The sequence below is a fragment of the Symphalangus syndactylus genome, chromosome 20, assembly GCF_028878055.3.
Source record: "Symphalangus syndactylus isolate Jambi chromosome 20, NHGRI_mSymSyn1-v2.1_pri, whole genome shotgun sequence".
In the NCBI taxonomy this organism is placed as follows: Eukaryota; Metazoa; Chordata; class Mammalia; order Primates; family Hylobatidae; genus Symphalangus; species Symphalangus syndactylus.
Window position 1 is genome coordinate 28,450,170 of NC_072442.2, and position 18,533 is coordinate 28,468,702.

At 51.3% G+C, this 18,533-nt stretch overlaps 1 protein-coding gene across 9 annotated transcripts in view; it reads left to right on the top strand.

Annotated features, from left to right (window-relative positions):
• MYO18A (myosin XVIIIA) overlaps positions 1–18,533 on the top strand; it is a 125,162-nt gene that overhangs the window by 15,080 nt on the left and 91,549 nt on the right. For 3 of the 9 annotated variants that reach the window (XM_063628637.1, XM_063628628.1, XM_063628630.1), the window contains exons 1-2: positions 2,437–2,560; positions 16,114–17,193. In XM_063628637.1, the coding sequence (XP_063484707.1) occupies positions 16,195–17,193 (999 nt within the window). In that variant the 5' untranslated portion in view covers positions 2,437–2,560; positions 16,114–16,194. Of the gene's footprint in view, positions 1–2,436; positions 2,561–5,901; positions 7,690–16,113; positions 17,194–18,533 lie in introns of those variants that run through there. The other 6 variants (XM_063628627.1, XM_063628633.1, XM_063628634.1 and 3 more) reach the window with 6 other exon arrangements.

Below are 18,533 nucleotides of genomic sequence, written 5' to 3' on the forward strand. Positions count from 1 at the left end.
GCAGGCGGATCACGAGGTCAGGAGATCGAGACCACGGTGAAACCCCGTCTCTACCAAAAATACAAAAAAATTAGCCGGGCGTGGTGGCGGGCGCCTGTAGTCCCAGCTACTCGGAGAGGCTGAGGCAGGAGAATGGCGTGAACCCGGGAGGCAGAGCTTGCAGTGAGCCGAGATCGCGCCACTGCACTCCAGCCTGGGTGACAGAGCAAGACTCCGTCTCAAAAAAAAAAAAAAAAAAAAAAAAAAAAAGAGTCATTGTGATACTCAAGGTCATCTAGGTTTTCTCCTATGTTATCCTCTAGGGGACAGTTTTATAGTCTTGTGTTTTACATTTAGGTATATCATCTATTCTGAGTTAATTTTTGTGAAGGGTATAAAGTCTGTGTCTAGACCACTTTTTTTTTTTTTTTTTTGCATGTGGGTGTCCAGTTTGTTGAAAAGCCCCATGTGTTGAAAAGACTAGGCTTATATAATTTTCAAAACAAATTTTGAGGGAGGGAGTCACTGTTATTATCCCAATTTTTTGGATGAACAAAGTGAAGCACAGAGAGGTGATTTATAAAAAATCACCCGCAGTAACACAGCTAGTACTTGAAAGAACTGAGATTTGAACCCAGGCAATCCAGCTCCAGAATCCATGCACTCAACCCCTATCTATAATAATAATGTCTCCCTCACAGGTTCATTGTGAGGAATAGAGATAGTGTCTAGTATATAGTAGGTACTCAGGAAACACTAATGATAGTCATTGTTCTACCTAGCCTGCAAGGTTCCACTCAAATGTCATGTTTTTGGGTTTTTGTTTTTTTTTCTTTTTTGGAGACAGAGTCTTGCTCTGTCGCCCAGGCTGAAGTATAGTGGTGCAATCTCAGCTCACTGCAACCTCTGCTCGCTGGGTTCAAGAGATTCTCCTGCCTCAGCCTCCAAAGTAGCTGGGATTATAGACATGCACCACCAAACCTGGTTAGTTTTTTGTATTTTTAGTAGTGATGGGGTTTCGCCATGTTGGCCAGGCTGGTCTTGAACGCTGGCCTCAAGTGATCTGTCCACCTCAGCCTCCCAAAGTGCTGGGATTACAGGCATAAGCCACCATGCCCGGCCTCAAATGTCATGTTTTTGAAGGTGCTCTTCTCACTCCTCAAGCCAAATAAGTCTCCCATCATAGCACCTATCTCATCATCCAAGTTATGTCAGCATGGTGAACCCTACTACTGTCACAGCTCAGCTCTACCTGTTCCCCATGTGATTTCCCTGGAGATATGCCATGTCTGATCTCCTTCTGTGTCACCCCAAGTGCCTGGGGCTGCACTTGGCACTTAGCAGGCAGTTTGTTAAATTGAGTTTGAGTTGCATGTTATTCCAAAATGTGTATCCCGCCTGGGTCTATTCCTCAGGAACTCCTAACACTTACTCAACTCTCTGCTTCTGAGCCTCCTTGCTCCAGCCTTCCCTGGTCTGTCAGGTTGGGCTGCCCTTGCCTGGAGAAGTTCCTGTTTGGGCTGTCTAGGGAGGCAGCCGCCTTTGTCTGCTACACCCTTCTTCCTGCACCACCCCACTCAGTTTCTTCCACATTCTGGCGCACCCCACTCCAGCATGGACACTGCCCAGGGAAGTGTCCCCGTTTCTTTCTTTCTCCAAACTCTAGACATAGCACCTATCTTGGAGGCTTGGTATCTGGATGTCCCTTGGCCTCTCCCAGGAAGTATAAACTGTCTTCTTGGTGGGTAGAGCAGCTCACTTGATATTTACAGCACACGGTGGACCCAGGGACAGACTGCATTCCAAAGAGCTTCTGAAAGCGTTAATCTTGGCATTGGTGAACTCCTTCGGGGAGTGAGTGGCACTTACAGCCATGGCCCCTGGGCCCTGGTACGCCTCTTGATCCACTCCATTTTGAGGCAGGGCTGTATCAGACCAAGCTATTGGAAGTCTGTTTTTACCTTGGGGAGTGCATTCTGGCAGTGCCATCTCGGACATGGCAGGCAGTACCTGGTCTGGACTGGGCCTGGGGCACCATCCAGTAGGGCCCTGTGTGTGCCTCTGCAGAGCCACCTTGGGAAGAGGCGGCCAGTAAGACTTAATTGCTTCCTCTAGACAGCACTACCTTGAACACAGCCTGCAGAGTTCGGTGCCTGCCTTGGACAGCCCCTGTTCTATACGTTCATCATGACCCCGGTGCCTGTCCTGGGCAGTGCCACTCAGCCCCTTTCGGACCCTTTTCGGACAGCCTCCAGTGCCCAGTGCAGACAGAAACTCCAGGCAGGGCCTCTCTCAGACACAGCGAGAGGGGCTTCGGAGTCCACTGCGGACGGAGGCTGCCAGGGCAGCGCCCGGCCCGCCTGGCCCACACGTTTGGCGGCGCGCACTGGCGCTGCCAGGCAGGCCGGGCGTTTATCCCCACAGCAGCCAGCAGGGAGCTCCCTTTCCGCTCGGCCTGCGCGGTCGCTGGGGGCGGCGCCGAGCTGCGCCGCGCTGCGCTCTGCTCCAGCCCTGACCGGGCCGAGGCTGCTGGATGCCGCGTCTCCGCCTCTGCTGCCTGCCGGGCGGGCTCCGGTGGCCGGTGAGTGCGGGTCGGCGGCGGCGGCCGCTCGGTGGCGGGCCCGGCTCGGTGGGGCAGCGGGGCGGGCTCCGGCCGGGAGGGCGGGCGGGCAGGCGGCGGGGCCCGCCGGCTCCTCCTCCTCCCCTGTCCCCTGGAAGCAGCGGCCCGGACTCCAGGCTCCCGTCCCTGGCGGCGCCGTGGAGCTCGACGCCAGGGGGTGGGCGCCGACCGGGAGCGGCGGGGAAGGGGGACCACCGGCCCTTCCAGCCGACCTGGGGGGCGCAGGGAGGCAGCACAGGATGGCCTTCAGTGTGGGGGGATTTGGCGTTTGGAGGCGCCCAGGTGGCCCGGAGCTGCGGGGTGGGGGCTGCAGCCTCGGGGGTGGGGGGACTTCTCCTGCCCCCGTCCAGGCCCCCCGATGGAGCGAGCGAGCGAGCGGGGCGCTGAGGAAGGCAGCGGGGAAGGGGAGCACCTCTACCGACCCTTTTATCCCTCCCAGCGGCCTTCACTCTTTCACTGCCGGGCAGACTGCGGGCCCCTCTCAAAGGAGCAGCTGCTAGACAGCTGGCAAAACAATGGAGACCCCGCTTCCCTGGGCCCCCTCCTCTTGGGACAGAAGATGAGAGGGTGAATGGTGGCAGGCTTTGGGGATTAGGGAGTGCAGGCTGTGCCCTGCGACTGAATTCTCACCTCACCTTTCCCTGCAGAGGGGTGGGGTGCGTGTGGGAAGGTCGGACAAGCTGCCCCAGGCCTCTGGAAAGACCGCCCCATCGCCCCGCCCTGCTAACCTGTCATGCCAGTTGTTTCGCCAATGGGAAGGGGAGGTGGTAGGAGTGGCTGCCCCCTCACCCTGCCCCTTGTTAGTGGGGGTGCTCTCCTTGGTCCCAAACCCGGCCAGGAGTGTGGGTCCTGTTCCTGGGTGCGATAAGGCCCGCAGGGACAGGCCAGGCATTGGGGCTTTGTTGTGGGGGTGGAGATGGGGGAGTTGCCCTACTGCAAGGCACATGTGTCTTGCTGATTAGTTGGAAAGGTTGAGGCCAGAATGAGCTAGAGGTGGGGGGTGGGGGAGATGGGGAGGAAGACAGCCAGTTTGTTTTTGAGCCGGTATTCATTTTGCCTGGCCACTTTGCCAATGGGGCATGTGTTTGGCGCTGGCCTCATAGTTTGTATTTGTGTGGGGAGGGCTGGGGGAATGCTTCCTGAGAGGGACTGTCCTGGCTAGGGCCTTCATGCCCTCAGATGGCTGCCCCGAATTAAAGAATTGGATTCCCTCCCCGCTTCACCCTGCCAATGACTTGGGCTAGTTAGTGTGGGTTCGTCTTGTCTTTTGGAGCCCCTGGCGTGTCTGTGGCCAAGAAGGCCTCATCAGTGCCCCTGTGGCAAGTGAGCTCTGGGAAGTGTGTATGCACTGGGGTGCGCTGGAAGGGAGGGGAGGCCACCTGGGTGATTAAGAGCAAGATCACCTGAGCAGGACGGTGAGTACAGAGCCCACTGAATCAGCCGCCTTTCCCTTGTGCTTTGGAGCCCTTTTCTTGAGCAGGTTGGTGCCCTGTTGTTGTGGCAACAGGCCTGGCCTAATGTTCCCCGCCCTTTTTAGTTCAGGGGCTACGTTCTATCTGGGGATATTGAAAGTTGCTCTCCTGAGGTCTCTGGCTTCCTGACAAGCCTCACTGGCTCTTTGTCCATGGCTTCCCACCTCCTCAGCTTCCCCTCTGTTTTTTTGTGATGAAGACTTTCCAGGAAACATCCTCCTGGTTTCTGGATTTGACATGACGGGTTATATATAGCCTCGGGTGGAGGTGTGCTTGTCCATTTTGGGTTGAGGACATCGGGGTTGTGGCCTCAATTCCAGGAAAACCATGGCTTTGGGGGCAGCTATTGTGTTGAGGGGATTAGGGGAATGAGAAGGGTTGTAGGTGGGGGTGGAGAGTGGGCATGGGAGGGGCCACAGGCTGGCGGTCACTTCCTTTGGGAGCTTTGAACTTTGAACACTTGATGGCCTGGTGGCTCTGAGTGTCTCATTTGTTTACTGTCTCCTGGCCTGGCCTAGGTGCCAGAGTGTGTGCCTGAGGGCTTCCTCCTGCGCCCCAGACTTTCCTCATGTGGGTTATGCCCTTCCTGACTCCCACCAGGCTACTCCTGGGCCATCTGGGTAGCCAGCCAGTTCCCTGGAGGCCCCCTCACTGGCCCTGGTAGTGGCTGTTCATTGAGGACTGCATGTGTCTTCAGAAACTTGGCCTGAAAACTCTGGGTCCCCCAGAGGCAGGTACCTAAAGGTGGACTGGGTGGGGCAGAACTGGGGCTCATGTGAAAGGGAGAATCCACCCTGCTGAAGTGGAGCTGGGAGTTGTTGGAACTCAGGAAGCCTTCATCCGGACTTGGTGTGTCACAGGTCTTCAGGGCAGCAGGGTTGTTCTTAATCCTTCAAACTAGAGATCTCTCCCCAGCCAGATCCTCTCACCTGGAGTGGACGCCACAGGCAGGAGCCAGAGCATCTATGTGAGCTGGGTTTTGTTGGTGGCCTGGGGTCCCAGGCCTGAGTGTGGTGGGAAAACTGAGGGGCTCTGGCTGGTTGTGGTTTAAAGGTATGGGGCTGTAGGAGGGCCCAACCCACTGTCTGCTGTAATTGACAGGTTCCCACAGGACTTGGGATTGGTAGGGGGGCTTGGTGGAGTTTAAGTTCTGCTTTGGGTCAGACCCCCGGGTGCTTTAAGATCTGCACACCCCACCCCTATCACCATTTTTTTCCCCCTAGCATTTTCCAAGGTGGCCTGAATTAGAGGAGGTGGGGAGGTGTCGAGGTAGGAGCTGGATTGGGAGGGGTGATGAGCAGACCCGGTGAGCCTCCACTTCCCACCTTCACTTCCCTGCCCTTCTCTTGAGGTAGGAATTGCAGGGCTTAATGTCAATTTCCCTTGCCATTTCAAACAGTTTAGAGTCAGGCAGCAGTTTTGGTTGTTGGACTGATGATTTTACAGGACCCAGGGCCCTTTCTGTCTGCCAAGTACTTTATCATCACACAAGAGATTATTGTGATTATTCTCTAATATTCAGAGAGGTTGGATGATGGGCTGAAGGTCACACAGCAAGTCGGAGGCAGAGCGGGATTACAACCTGCAGTGTGTGGTTGAGCAGAATACCTTTCCAGCAGAGGCTGAGGGCCAAATCTGAGCTCTCAGGCCCTTGAAGATACTGTAGCTGAAATAGTGGAGGCCTAGAGAGGGGAGGGGACTTGCTCAAGGTCACACGGAAGGGGATGTTAGCTGAGCTGAGCGCCAGGCGGTGCACCTGGAAGAGCAGCAGGGGACCTGGCGGGGCCGCAGGAGCTCTCCCGCTCGAATTCCTTCTGGGCCCGCGGGATTGCTGCGTTCCGGGGAAGATGGGATCGCAGCGGGAGGCGCAGCGGGGCTGCGGCGGCGCCGGCCCAGCCGCGGGGAAACGCCAAGGGCCGCCCGGCTCCCCGCGCGGCGGCGTGAGAGCTGGCTAATGTCACGTGAGAAGCGTGCACTCGGAGTGAGGGAGCACACCTGGAGCCAGATAAGCTCCGTGTGACCTGGCAGGGAGTCACCCGGCGCTGCGGAGCTCAGCACAGCCGGCCGGGAGGAGGCTCCCCCTGGAGCACGGGGCCAGGCCAGGTGCTGGCGACCCCTCCGGCCATTGCTACAACCCTTGGCGAGGGGCAGAGCCGGGATGGGGGTCCCGGGGCTGGAGGAAACGGCCGCTCAGGGAGGTCAGAGGCCAAGGGAGAGAGGCCGGCTCTCTCGGGAAAGTATTTCCTTTGTATTTATTTATGAGTGTGGTCTGGGGGTGGGGGTGGGCGGACTGGCCTAAGTATCTATCCACCACAGCCAAGTCTGGGCACCCTTGTCTTCGTTGTCTTGGGACTCTAACGTTATAGTTTCCATTTCCTGGGTTGTTGTTTTTTTGCCAGCTGCTAGGTGACCCATTTAAATGTGTCCCCACTTCCAGCCACAAGACACCAGTGAGCTCTATTTTAACCAAGTCCCCTAAGCCACTGAAACTTTTTCAAGACATGAAGGCAATCCTTAAACTGACCATTACCCTGTTTGCAGCTTTACTGCTAGTGGATTGCCTACTAGTTTGTCCATTTTTTTTAGTCTGGAAAAAAGTTGAATCATTAGGTAGGAAGCTAAAGCGTTACTAAAGTGTTACCCTTCTTCTCCCCTACTCTCCAGAGATGACCACTGATAAATTTTTGGATCGAATTTTTCCAGACTGCTGTTTTTTTGAGAAGGAGTCTCGCTCTGTCACCCGGGCTGGAGTGCAGTGGCGCAATCTCGGCTCACTGCAACCTCTGCCTCCGCGGTTCAAGCAATTCCCTGCCTCAGCCTCCCGAGTAGCTGGGATTACAGGCGCCCACCACCACTCCCGGCTACTTTTTTGTATTTTTAGTAGAGACAGGGTTTCACCATCTTGGCCAGGCTGGTCTTGAACTCCTGACCTCGTCATCCACCTGCCTCGGCCCCCAAAGTGCTGGGATTACAGGTGTGAGCCACTGCGCCTGGCCAGACTGCTTTTTAAAAGCTTGTTATATATATTTTAGGCATTATATATGTTTATAGTTTAATATATGTTTTATAAAATATCATCTTATATAAATATTTAAAAAATTTCTGTAGGAGGCCGGACACAGTGGCTCACACCTGTAATCCCAGGACTTTGGGAGGCCGAGATAGGCAGATTGCTTGAGCCCAGGAATTTGAGACCAGGCTGGGCAACATGGCGAGACCCTGTCTCTACAAAAAATACAAAAATTAGCTGGGTGTGGTGGCGCGTGCCTATAGTCCCAGCTACTCAGGAGGCTGAGGTGGGAAGGACCGCTTGAGCCCCAGGAGGTTGAGGCTGCAGTGAGCCCAGATTGCACCACACTCTAGCCTGGAGGACACAGTGGGACCCTGTCTCAAAAAAAAAAAAAAAAAGATGAAATAAAAGTAGAAGAAAAATGATAGATAATCCCACTCCCTAAAGCTCCTAGGTGTAAGCAAATACACATTTACCAGATGAATGTTCTTGTAAAAAATTAAAATATAGCCCGAGTGTGGTGGTCCATGCCTATAATCCAGCACTTTGGAGGCCAACGTAGGTGGACCACTTGAAGCCAGGAGTTCAAGATCAGCCTGACCAACATGGTAAGACCCCATCTCTATTATTTAAAAAAAGAAAAAAAATTAAAATATGGATGAAACACAAGTCTATTTGACCCTTCTAAAATTCCAGTCTCCTCCCCAGAGCATATATTTTTCCTACACATATGCAAATATTGTACACAATGTACATGTAATATATTCACGCACACATATATATATAGGTTTTTAAATTTTAGCAAAATTATAAACTATCCTGCAACCTGTTTTTTCACTTAAAAATATAGTATAGAATCTTTCCAGGTCAGTGTATACAAATCTACTTCATTCTTTTTACTTTTAATTATACAACTGCTCAGTTGTATAATTTAGCTTTTTTTTTTTTTGAGACAGAGTCTCGCTCTCGGGCAGGCTGGAGTGCTGCAGTGGTGTGATCTGGGCTCACTGCAACCTCCGCTTCCTGGATTCAAGCGATTCTCCTGCCTCAGCCTCCTGAGTAGCTGGGATTACAGGTGCGCCACTACGCCGGCAAATTTTTGTATTTTTAGTAGAGATGGGGTTTCACCATGTTGGCCAGGCTGGTCTCGAACTCCTGACCTCAAGTGATCTGCCTGCCTCAGCCTCCCAAAATGTTGGGATTACAGTTGTGAGCCACCATGCCCGGAATTTTTTTTTTTTTTTTTGAGACATAATCTCCCTCCACCCAGGCTGGAGCACAGTAGCACGAATCTTGGCTCATGCAGCCTTGACTTCTAGGCTCAAGTGATCCTCCCACCTCAGCCTCCCAAGTAGCTGGTATTACAGGTGTGCATCACTGCCTAGCTACTTTAAAAAAATTTTTTTTGGAGTCAGAGTCTCACTGTGTTGTCTAGGCTGGTCTCAAACTCCTGGGCTCAAGCAGTCCTCCTGCCTTGGCCTCCCAAAGTGCTGGAATTAGAGGCCTAAGCCACTGCACCTGGCCAGTTTTACTATTCTCTAGTAAGGACTTTTATATTTATAGACTTGCCTATTATAAACAATGCTGCAAGGATTAGCCGTGTGTATTATGTGAATGTAGCTATAGATGTCTTATAATGGAATTGCCCAAAGAATATGTACATAAATATTTTCATATGCCAGGTGCAGTGGTGGTGCCTGTAATCCTAGCTACTCAGGAGGCTGAGGCAGGAGGATTGCTTGGGGCCGGGAGTTTGAGACCAGCCTGGACAGAATAGCAAGAACCTGTCTCTAAAACAATTTTTTAAAAGTTAGCCAGTAATGGTGGTGCACACCTGTAGTCCCAGCTACTCAGGAGGCTAAGACAGGAGGATCACTTGAGCCCAGGAGTTCAAGGCTGTAGTGATCTATTATTGAGCCACCAAACTCCAGCCTGGGTGACAAAGCAAGACCTTGTCTCTTAAAAAAAATTTTTTTTTTTCACAGATACCACTAACTTGACCTCTGAAAATACATTAGTTGGTGCAAAAGTAATTGAGGTTTTTGCCATTAAAAAGTAATGGCAGGCCGGGTGCGGTGGTTCACGCCTGTAATCCCAGCACTTTGGGAGGCCAAGGCGGGCAGATCACGAGGTCAGGAGATCGAGACCATCCTGGGTAACACGGTGAAACCCCGTCGCTACTAAAAATACAAAAAATTAGTTGGGTGCGATGGCGGGCGCCTGTAGTCCCACCTACTCTGGAGGCTGAGGCAGGAGAATGGCGTGAACCCGGGAGGTGGAGCTTGCAGTGAGCCAAGACAGCACCACTGCACTCTGGCCTGGGCGAAAGAGCAAGACTCCGTCTCAAAAAAAAAAAAAAAAAGTAACGGCAAAAACCATAATTACTTTTGCACCAACCTACCAATTTGTGTTTCCACCAACACTTATGAGAGTCCCTGCATCCCATACCCTAATTGATTGATGTTATCAACCTTGATAGTTTTTACTAAACTGCTAATTGAAAATAGTATACCTCAGTTTTACATGTCTGTGAATGTTGTGGAGGCTGAATGCCTGTTCATGTGTATTGGCCATTTGTATTTCTGCCCCTACAAATTGCCTGTCCATAGTATCCTTGGCACTAGCTACGTGGGCCCTCTGGACTCAAACCAGTGTGATCCAGCTTGGCCTTGTGCTTATCAAGTTACCTTCACTTCTTTGGACTTTACTTTCCATGTACAAAGGTTCTGACTTATTTTAGTCATACTTGTGCACTCTGTTATCCTCTCTACTGTGTCATTTAGACGGCAAAAAATGTGCCCTGCTACTATTAGGTACCTGTCTGAGGGTAATTAAATATATTTCATTTAATTCCCCCACCTTAGTTGGTAGGTACCATTATTATCTCCATTTTATAGATGGGGAAATGGAGGCCTGGAGGCCTTAAGTGACTTGCCTGAGATTTCATAGCTATTTACTCAGATTTTTTTTCATTTTTATTTAATTTTTTTTTTTTTAGACGAGTTTCGTTCTGTTGCCCAGGCTGGAGTGCAGTGGCGTGATCTCGGCTCACTGCAACCGCTGCCTCCCAGGTTTCAGCGATTCTCCTGCCTCAGCCTCCTGAGTAGCTGGGATTACAGGCGCATGCCACCATGCCCAGCTATTTTTAGTAGAGACAAGGTTTCACCGTGTTGACCAGGCTGGTTTCGAACACCTGATCTCCGGTGATCTGCCCTCCTCGGCCTCCCAAAGTGCTAGGATTACAGGCATGAGCCATCGCGCCCTGGCCCTGTTTACTCAGATTTGTTCACAGGTTTGTTACTTGATATCCAAAGCCCGAGCTCTGACACTGGGCTTATTTATCTTTATGTTGCTTGCCTTTAGGAAGTGGCTGATAGATACATATTTTTTCCCCAAATTTTATCACAATGACCTGCAAACATTTAGAAAAGTTAAAGAATTTTGCAATGAATACCCTCCATCTCCTAGATTCTACAATTAACATTTTCCTATCCTTGCTTTTACACATCTTTATCTCTTGGTCCATCCATCAGGCTATAGTTTGTTTTTTTTCTTTTTTTTGAGACAGGGTCTCAGTCTATTACCCAGGCTGGAATGCAATGGCATGATCGTGACTCACTGTAGCCTCGACCTCCCAGGCTCAGGTGATCTTCCCACCTTAGCCTCCCAAGTAGCTCCCACAGGCATGCACCACCACATCCAGATAATTTTTTTTTTTTTTTTTTTGAGACGGAGTCTCGCTCTGTCGCCCAGGCTGGAGTGCAGTGGCGCGATCTCGGCTCACTGCAAGCTCCGCCCCCCCGGGGTTCACGCCATTCTCCTGCCTCAGCCTCCCGAGTAGCTGGGACTACAGGTGCCCGCCACCACGCCCGGCTGATTTTTTGTATTTTTAGTAGAGACGGGGTTTCACCATGTTAGCCAGGATGGTCTCGATCTCCTGACCTTGTGATCCGCCCGCCTTAGCCTCCCAAAGTGCTGGGATTACAGGCGTGAGCCACCGCGCCCGGCCAACATCCAGATAATTTTTTGTATTTTGAGTAGAGATAGGGCTTTGCCATGTTGCTCAGGCTTGTCTCCAACTCCTGAGCTCAAGCGATCTGCCCGTCTCGGCCTCCCAAAGTGTTGGGATTATAGGTGTGAGTCACCTTGCCCAACCTCATCAAGCTGTCTTAAAATTTTACACATCTCAAAGTAAAATGTGGACATCAGTATGTTTTGCCCCAAATACTTTAACATATATATCATTCACTAGAGTTCAATATTTGTTTATAGTTCTTTTCTTTTGAGAGAATATTTACAAACAATGAATGCACAAATCTTTTTTTTTTTTTTTTTTTTTTTTTTTGAGACGGAGTCTCGCTCTGTTGCCCAGGCTGGAGTGCAGTGGCACAATCTCGGCTCACTGCAAGCTCCGCCTCCTGGGTTCACGCCATTCTCCTGCCTCAGCCTCTCCGAGTAGCTGGGACTACAGGCGCCCGCCACCACGCCCGGCTAACTTTTTGTGTTTTTAGTAGAGACGGGGTTTCACCGTGGTCTCGATCTCCTGACCTCGTGATCCGCCCGCCTCGGCCTCCCAAAGTGCTGGGATTACAAGCGTGAGCCACCGCGCCCGGCCACAAATCTTTTTTCTTTTTTGAGATGGAGTCTTGCTCTGTCTCCCAGGCTAGAGTGCAGTGGCACGATCATCTTGGCTCACTGTAACCTCTGCCTCCCAGGTTCAAGCGATTCTCCTGCCTCAGCCTCCCTAGTAGCTGGGACTACAGGTGCGTGCCGCCACACCCGGCTAATTTTTTGTATTTTTAGTAGAGACGGGGTTTCAGGATGGTCTCAATCTCCTGACCTCATGATCCACCCACCTCGGCCTCCCAAAGTGCTGGTATTAAAGGCGTGAGCCACCATGCCCAGCTGAATGCACAAATCTTATGTGCACCATTTGATAACTTGACAAGTGCATATACTTATCAACTCAAACTGCTATCAATATACAGGACATGAACATCACCCCAAAAAGTTCCCTCATGCGATCCCACTCCTACCCCCACCATAGGTTAGTTTTGCCTGCACTAGAACTTCATATAAAGAGAATCATACCCATATGTGCTCTTTGTCAAAGACTTCTTTCCCTCTCACTTGACATCATGATTTTGAAGTCCATCCCCATTGTGTGTATCTTTAGTTGTTTCCTTTTTCTTGCTGAGTAGTATTCCATTGCATGAATATGAGCATTGTTTATGCACTCTGATGGACAGATAGATGTATATTTGAGGTTAATGGTCATTGCCTTCAGGATGCTTACTCTCTTAAAGTGATAGAGCAGCTGAGTTGACAGATTGTACTTTCTTTTTGTTTTTGGGGATAGTAAAATCAAGATAATTTGGGTCCATACCCTAACTTACATAGATGCCTTCCTTTTCTTAAAATTAGGAAAAACTTCTTAGAGTATGATGAGAGAAACACAGAAAAGGAGGTCAGGAAAATTGTAAGGTTACCTTTACTGGAGTGGAGGGAGAGGGTAGGAGAGGAACGGGAGGCAGATGGAAACTGCAGCCTGGGATAGGGGGTAGGAAGGTGGTGATATCAGAGCTGTTGGAGACTTTGGACCTGAGGCCAGGAGGTGCCGGAAAGTGCAAGGTCTACAAGAAGGCGATGGAGCAGCAGTCGCATTGCAGATCTGATCCTGGACGGGAGGATGCAGGCAGCCAGGCAGCTCTAGACTCGGGAGAGAACCAGTCCACAGCCAGGCCTGGCGATGATGGGGATGGCAGTTGGGAAGAGGTGCCTTGTGAGCTGTAAAGATTGTGGTGGCAGGACAGGGGTGGCAAGGGAAGGGCTGGCATAGCCTCATTTTCTGAAGTCCCCAGGGTTGGGATGAGAGGGGTGCCTTTGGCAGAAGGTTAATAACTTAACCTGTGTCCACAGGAGACTTAGATATTTAGAATTTTAGAGCCAGAAGAGATCTAGATCATGTAGTTCAACCTTGAGCAGTGTGACAGGCTCAAGGTCCCCCAGCGATTTTTTGGCAGATCCAGGCCTAGTTACCAAATCTCCTAAAACTTCTAGCCAGCGCCATCCCTTGTGCTGCTGCTGTGACCGTCTGCTGTCCTGCCTGCTGCAATGACAGTGAGGAACAAGCTTTTGCTCAGACTTTTTCGGGGACCTTTCCAGCCCAAAGATCCTAGAATTCTGGGAGATCCTTTCCACTCATATTACTCAGCGATCTAGCCCCCAGCAAAGAGCCAGGATTGGGTAAGCATTATAGACCGAGAATTGGGCATCTTGGTGGGACAGCATTATAGTCAGTTGGGTTCTCTGTGGTTGAACTGAGGCCAAGATACTCTTGTTTGTCCCATCCAAGTCCCCAAGGTGGATTTCTTTCTTCATTTCTCCCACAAGTGCCCCTGGAGTTATCTTCTAAACCATCCGTTTAAGATGGTGCAGGCAGTGGTGGGTGAGGTATAAGGTGGGCAGTAACAGCTGAAGACCCCACATCTTGGTTTATGGTAGATCTGTGCCACACCCCATCAACATTCAGGAGGAGAGAGACTCCCCTTGTCACAGTAGAGCCCTGAAGAGAGAATGCTGGCTGTCAGGTACTCCTCCACCCCAAATCAGTCCAGACCTACCTGGCCAAGTCCCCTGGCTGTGTGCCTTTTGGGCCCTAGATTTCCTGTTTTCTAACTCCCAGGTACTGTGCATGTAGCATTTAGAACCAACAAGTTCAAGGCTGGGCGCGGTGGCTCACACCTGTAATCCCAGCACTTTGGGAGGCCGAGGCGGGTGGATCATGAGGTCAGGAGATCGAGACCATCCTGGCTAACACGGTAAAAACCCATCTCCACTAAAAATACAAAAAATTAGCCGGGCGTGGTGGTGGGCAGCTGTAGTCCCAGCTACTCGGGAGGCTGAGGCAGGAGAATGGCGTGAACCCCGGGAGGCAGAGGTTGCAGTGAGCCGAGGTCGTGCCACCTCTGCCTCCTGGGTTCAAGTGATTCTCATGCCTCAGCCACCTGAATACCTGGGATTACAGGCGTGCGCCATCACGCCTGGCTAATTTTTGTATTTTTAGTAGAGATGGGGTTTTACTATGTTGGCCAGGCTAGTCTCAAACTCCTGACCTCAGGTGATCCGCCCGCCTCAGCCTCCCGAAGTGCCGGGATTATAGGCATGAGTGGTCTTGAACTTCTGACCTCAAGTGATCTGCCTGCCTCAGCTTCCTAAAGTATTGGGGATTATAGGCATGAGCCACTGCACCTGGCCTTGAATTATATTTCTTATGGACAGCACTGCTCTAGAAAGGAGATGAGTTGGTATGCCAGGAGCAACACAAGTCAGGATGCTGGGCAGGGGGAAGCAATTAGCCATTGCACTAGGGCCTTTGGGAATTTCTGACCTTGATACCTTTCTGAGCATTGTACCAGGGTTGAAGGGTCGTCCCTCTCAGTAGACTGGGGATCCCGGAGGGCCCTGCTTGGTTGTAGGGGTGGAGCACACAGAGAGGAAAGGCCTGTCCAGGGCCTGGCAAGAGGCCATTACTAGAAGGGATAAGCTTGTAGATCCTATGTCTGAAACTCAGAGGGGTAGGCTTTCAGAGACAGAGAAAAAATGTCATTTAATTTCCAATTAGGTGGCATGGCCTATTTCTTCTTCTTGTTCCCTGCTGGTTAGAACAAGAAAGACTCTCTTAACTCTTCCCCACCAGGTTTTTATCGGTCCTGTGCCCAGTTAGATGTGCAGGGGGTTGGGTATGTTGGTGGGTAGGTTGCACACACCCTGGGGCTGGGATTTTCTTTCAGGCTACCACAGTTTTCTTCCTGGGGCTATATTTAGGTGTTGGTCTGGGGAAAAGGATGTGAATTTTTTAGGATCCTGTTTATCCAGTGGACCCTGCCCCACCCCCACCTCGCAGCTGTCTATCCTCTGTTTGGTCTGGAGCTTCCCTTCCTTCTCTTGCTGCTTTACTTTGGTCACCCAGGCCCTAGAAAGAACACAATATTTGCCACTGAATACCAACATCACCATTTATTAGCTGTGTGACAATTAACATGTATTTAATTTTCTGTGTCCCATTTTCCTCCTTTGTACAGTGGAAATAATGATATCTACCTTGCAGGAATATGCTGTGAGATTCAGAGGAGATAGTGCGTGTAAAGTGCCTGGGATTAGGCCTAGCCAGTGGTAGTCATTAAATAAATGTTGGTTCCTTTGAGTTCTTCTGTTAGGCGGTGGTTAAGGGTTCTACTCTAGGGATAACAGGCTCAGGAAAGAGTCCAAAGAATGGGATGTCTGTTGCTTAAACGAACATTGTCTGTGGGAGGTGATGTTGCATTGAGTCCCTTTTCTTTTTCCTTTGAGTTTGAATCTTTTTTTTTTTTTTTTTTTGAGACAGGGTCTCACTCTGTTGCACAAGCTGGAGTAGTGTGATCATAGTTCACTGCAACCTCGACCTCCTGGGCTCAAGCAATCCTCAGATTCCCAAGTAGCTAGGACTGTGGGCATGCACCACCATGCCTGGCAAATTTTTAAAATATTTTTGTAGAGATAGGATCTCACTGTGTTGTCCAGGCTGGTCTTAAACTCCTGGGCTCAATCGATCCTCTTGCTTCAGCCTCCCAAAGTGCTATGATTACAGGCATGATCCACCCTGCCCGGCCTGTGTTTGAATCTTAAGTCAGGTCCCAGGTTGGCTTGAAGCATTTTCTCACCAGGAGGTCAGGTCTCCCACATACTACCTCCAGATACACCTAAGCCTTGGTCTATCAAAGATTCAGGGAAATGACAGGCTTTGGAATCTGGGCTTTTACCACCTTATGTAAACCTCAAGTTTCCTTATTTGTAAAATGGGGTAATAATAGTAACTACCTATAGAAGGGTTGTAAGGATTAAATCAATGGAGACAATATTGGGTAAAGCAGAGTGCCTGGCACATAGCTAGCACCCAGTAAGGAGTAGCTGTATCATTTGGTTATGTCTGGACTGGAGACACATGAGACTCTGTTCGAATAACCTTTCTCTCTGTGTGTTTCTGTTTGCAGCAGCAAAGTGGGGCACCAAGGCCCCGTGCTAAGCACTCATAATCCTCTGGGGGTGCTACCCCTACAAACAGCACCCCCACCATGTTTAACCTAATGAAGAAAGACAAGGACAAAGATGGCGGGCGGAAAGAGAAGAAAGAGAAAAAGGAGAAAAAGGAGCGGATGTCAGCGGCAGAGCTTCGGAGCCTGGAGGAGATGAGCCTGCGACGTGGCTTCTTCAACCTGAACCGCTCCTCCAAGCGTGAATCCAAGACGCGCCTGGAAATCTCCAACCCCATCCCCATCAAGGTGGCCAGCGGCTCTGACCTGCACCTGACTGACATTGACTCCGACAGTAACCGGGGCAGCGTCATCCTGGACTCGGGCCACCTAAGCACAGCCAGCTCCAGCGATGACCTCAAGGGTGAGGAGGGGAGCTTCCGTGGCTCGGTGCTGCAGCGGGCAGCCAAGTTCGGCTCCCTGGCCAAGCAGAACTCACAGATGATTGTCAAGCGCTTTTCCTTCTCCCAGCGTAGCCGGGATGAGAGCGCCTCAGAAACCTCGACGCCCTCAGAGCACTCTGCTGCCCCCTCACCACAGGTGGAGGTGAGGACTCTAGAGGGACAGCTGGTGCAGCATCCTGGCCCAGGCATCCCTCGACCAGGGCACCGATCCCGAGCCCCTGACCTAGTGACTAAAAAGTTCCCAGTTGACCTGCGCCTGCCCCCCGTGGTGCCCCTGCCCCCACCTGCCCTCCGGGAGCTGGAGCTGCAACGACGGCCCACTGGAGACTTTGGCTTCTCCCTGCGGCGCACAACCATGCTGGATCGGGGCCCCGAGGGCCAGGCCTATCGGCGTGTGGTCCACTTTGCTGAGCCTGGTGCAGGCACCAAGGACCTGGCCCTGGGGCTGGTGCCAGGAGATCGACTGGTGGAGATTAATGGGCACAATGTGGAGAGCAAGTCCAGGGATGAGATTGTGGAGATGATCCGGCAGTCAGGGGACAGCGTGCGGCTCAAGGTGCAGCCCATTCCAGAGCTCAGCGAGCTCAGCAGGAGCTGGCTGCGGAGCGGCGAGGGACCTCGCAGGGAGCCATCCGATGTGAGTGCTTCCCTGGGCACCTGGGCTGAGCAGGGATGGGGAATGTGGGCACCTCCTGCTGTCGTGCTTGACTGGGTAATCGGGAGCTGCGATCAGAGCCTAGCAGTGTGTAAGTGGGGAAGCCCTGCTGCTCTCTGAGCCTGTGGGGAAGCATGAACTCGAGAAGGTGCCCCATGCTCATAATCCTCTGGGGGTGCCACCCCTACAAACAGCACCCCCACCATGTTTAACCTAATGAAGAAAGACAAGGACATTAAAGGAGTCACACCTTTGTCTCTCAGCCTTGTCTGGGAGCTGAGGACAAGTCCCCAAAGGTTCACTGCGGTAGAGTTCTGAGCAGTTTGGTCAGGCCTCATGGTTTTATGGTTCCCTCCAGTGTTCTGTGTCTGTTGGATTGACCTAACTGAATTCAGCGAAATGCCTTTCTCAAGGGTGCTGGGCTAGACCGAGCTCTGCCTGAACCTTAGTTTCAGCCCTGGAGCCCTTGAGAGAGCTCTGCTGTTGGTTAGTAATTACCGTGAAAGTATTCAGCTTCTCCATTACAAGGACGGGTGAGGGGTTTGGGCACCATATTTCCTGAGCCCTAAATTGGGGTGTATAGGCTAACATGTGTCACTTCCAGATATAAGAGACAATCTGGACAGTAAAATACAGTATTTCCATGTTATTTAGATCTTGCGGATAAAAAAGGACAAATGATTTCAAATTAGGGCCGTCATGGAACATCTGAGATGTACAGCTGGTATGATTATATCTTTGGGAAACATGACCTCAGGCCAGAGCCTCCTCTTGCCCCTGAGTGAGCAAGGGAATACCAGGTGAGGCTGCAGAGAAAGCAGGGGCAGATCGTGGAGGACCTTGTAAGTTACAGTTGGAATTCAGATTTCATCCCAGTGAAATGGGACTATTGAAGGGTTCAAAGCAGGAGAGTAACTGGATCTGATTTATAAAGGTCACTTGGGCTCCAAGAGTCTTTATTACCTCTCCTGGAAGGAGAAAAAGCGTGGACCTGGAAAAGCAAGAGGGATAAAACCTACACAGATAGTATGTCCTGACTGTCCCTGAGACCCCAGCTGCCCGCACAAAAAGAGCAGCAGGAGGCACAGGAGCAGAGAGGTTTAGATCAGATGGAGGAGCAGATCTCCATGGGGCATCAAGCTCACTAATCCCAGGGGTCTTTTGATAGGGTGGCTACGTAGCAGTTGGAATGTCCTGCCTGGAGATGGTATACGAAGGACAAGTTGACCACCTCTGGCCATCTTCCCCTCCCAGCTGTGGGTTTTAGGACCATCCAGATCTGGCCCCTGCTGCCTGACCAGGACCTTTTGGTACTAAGTGAC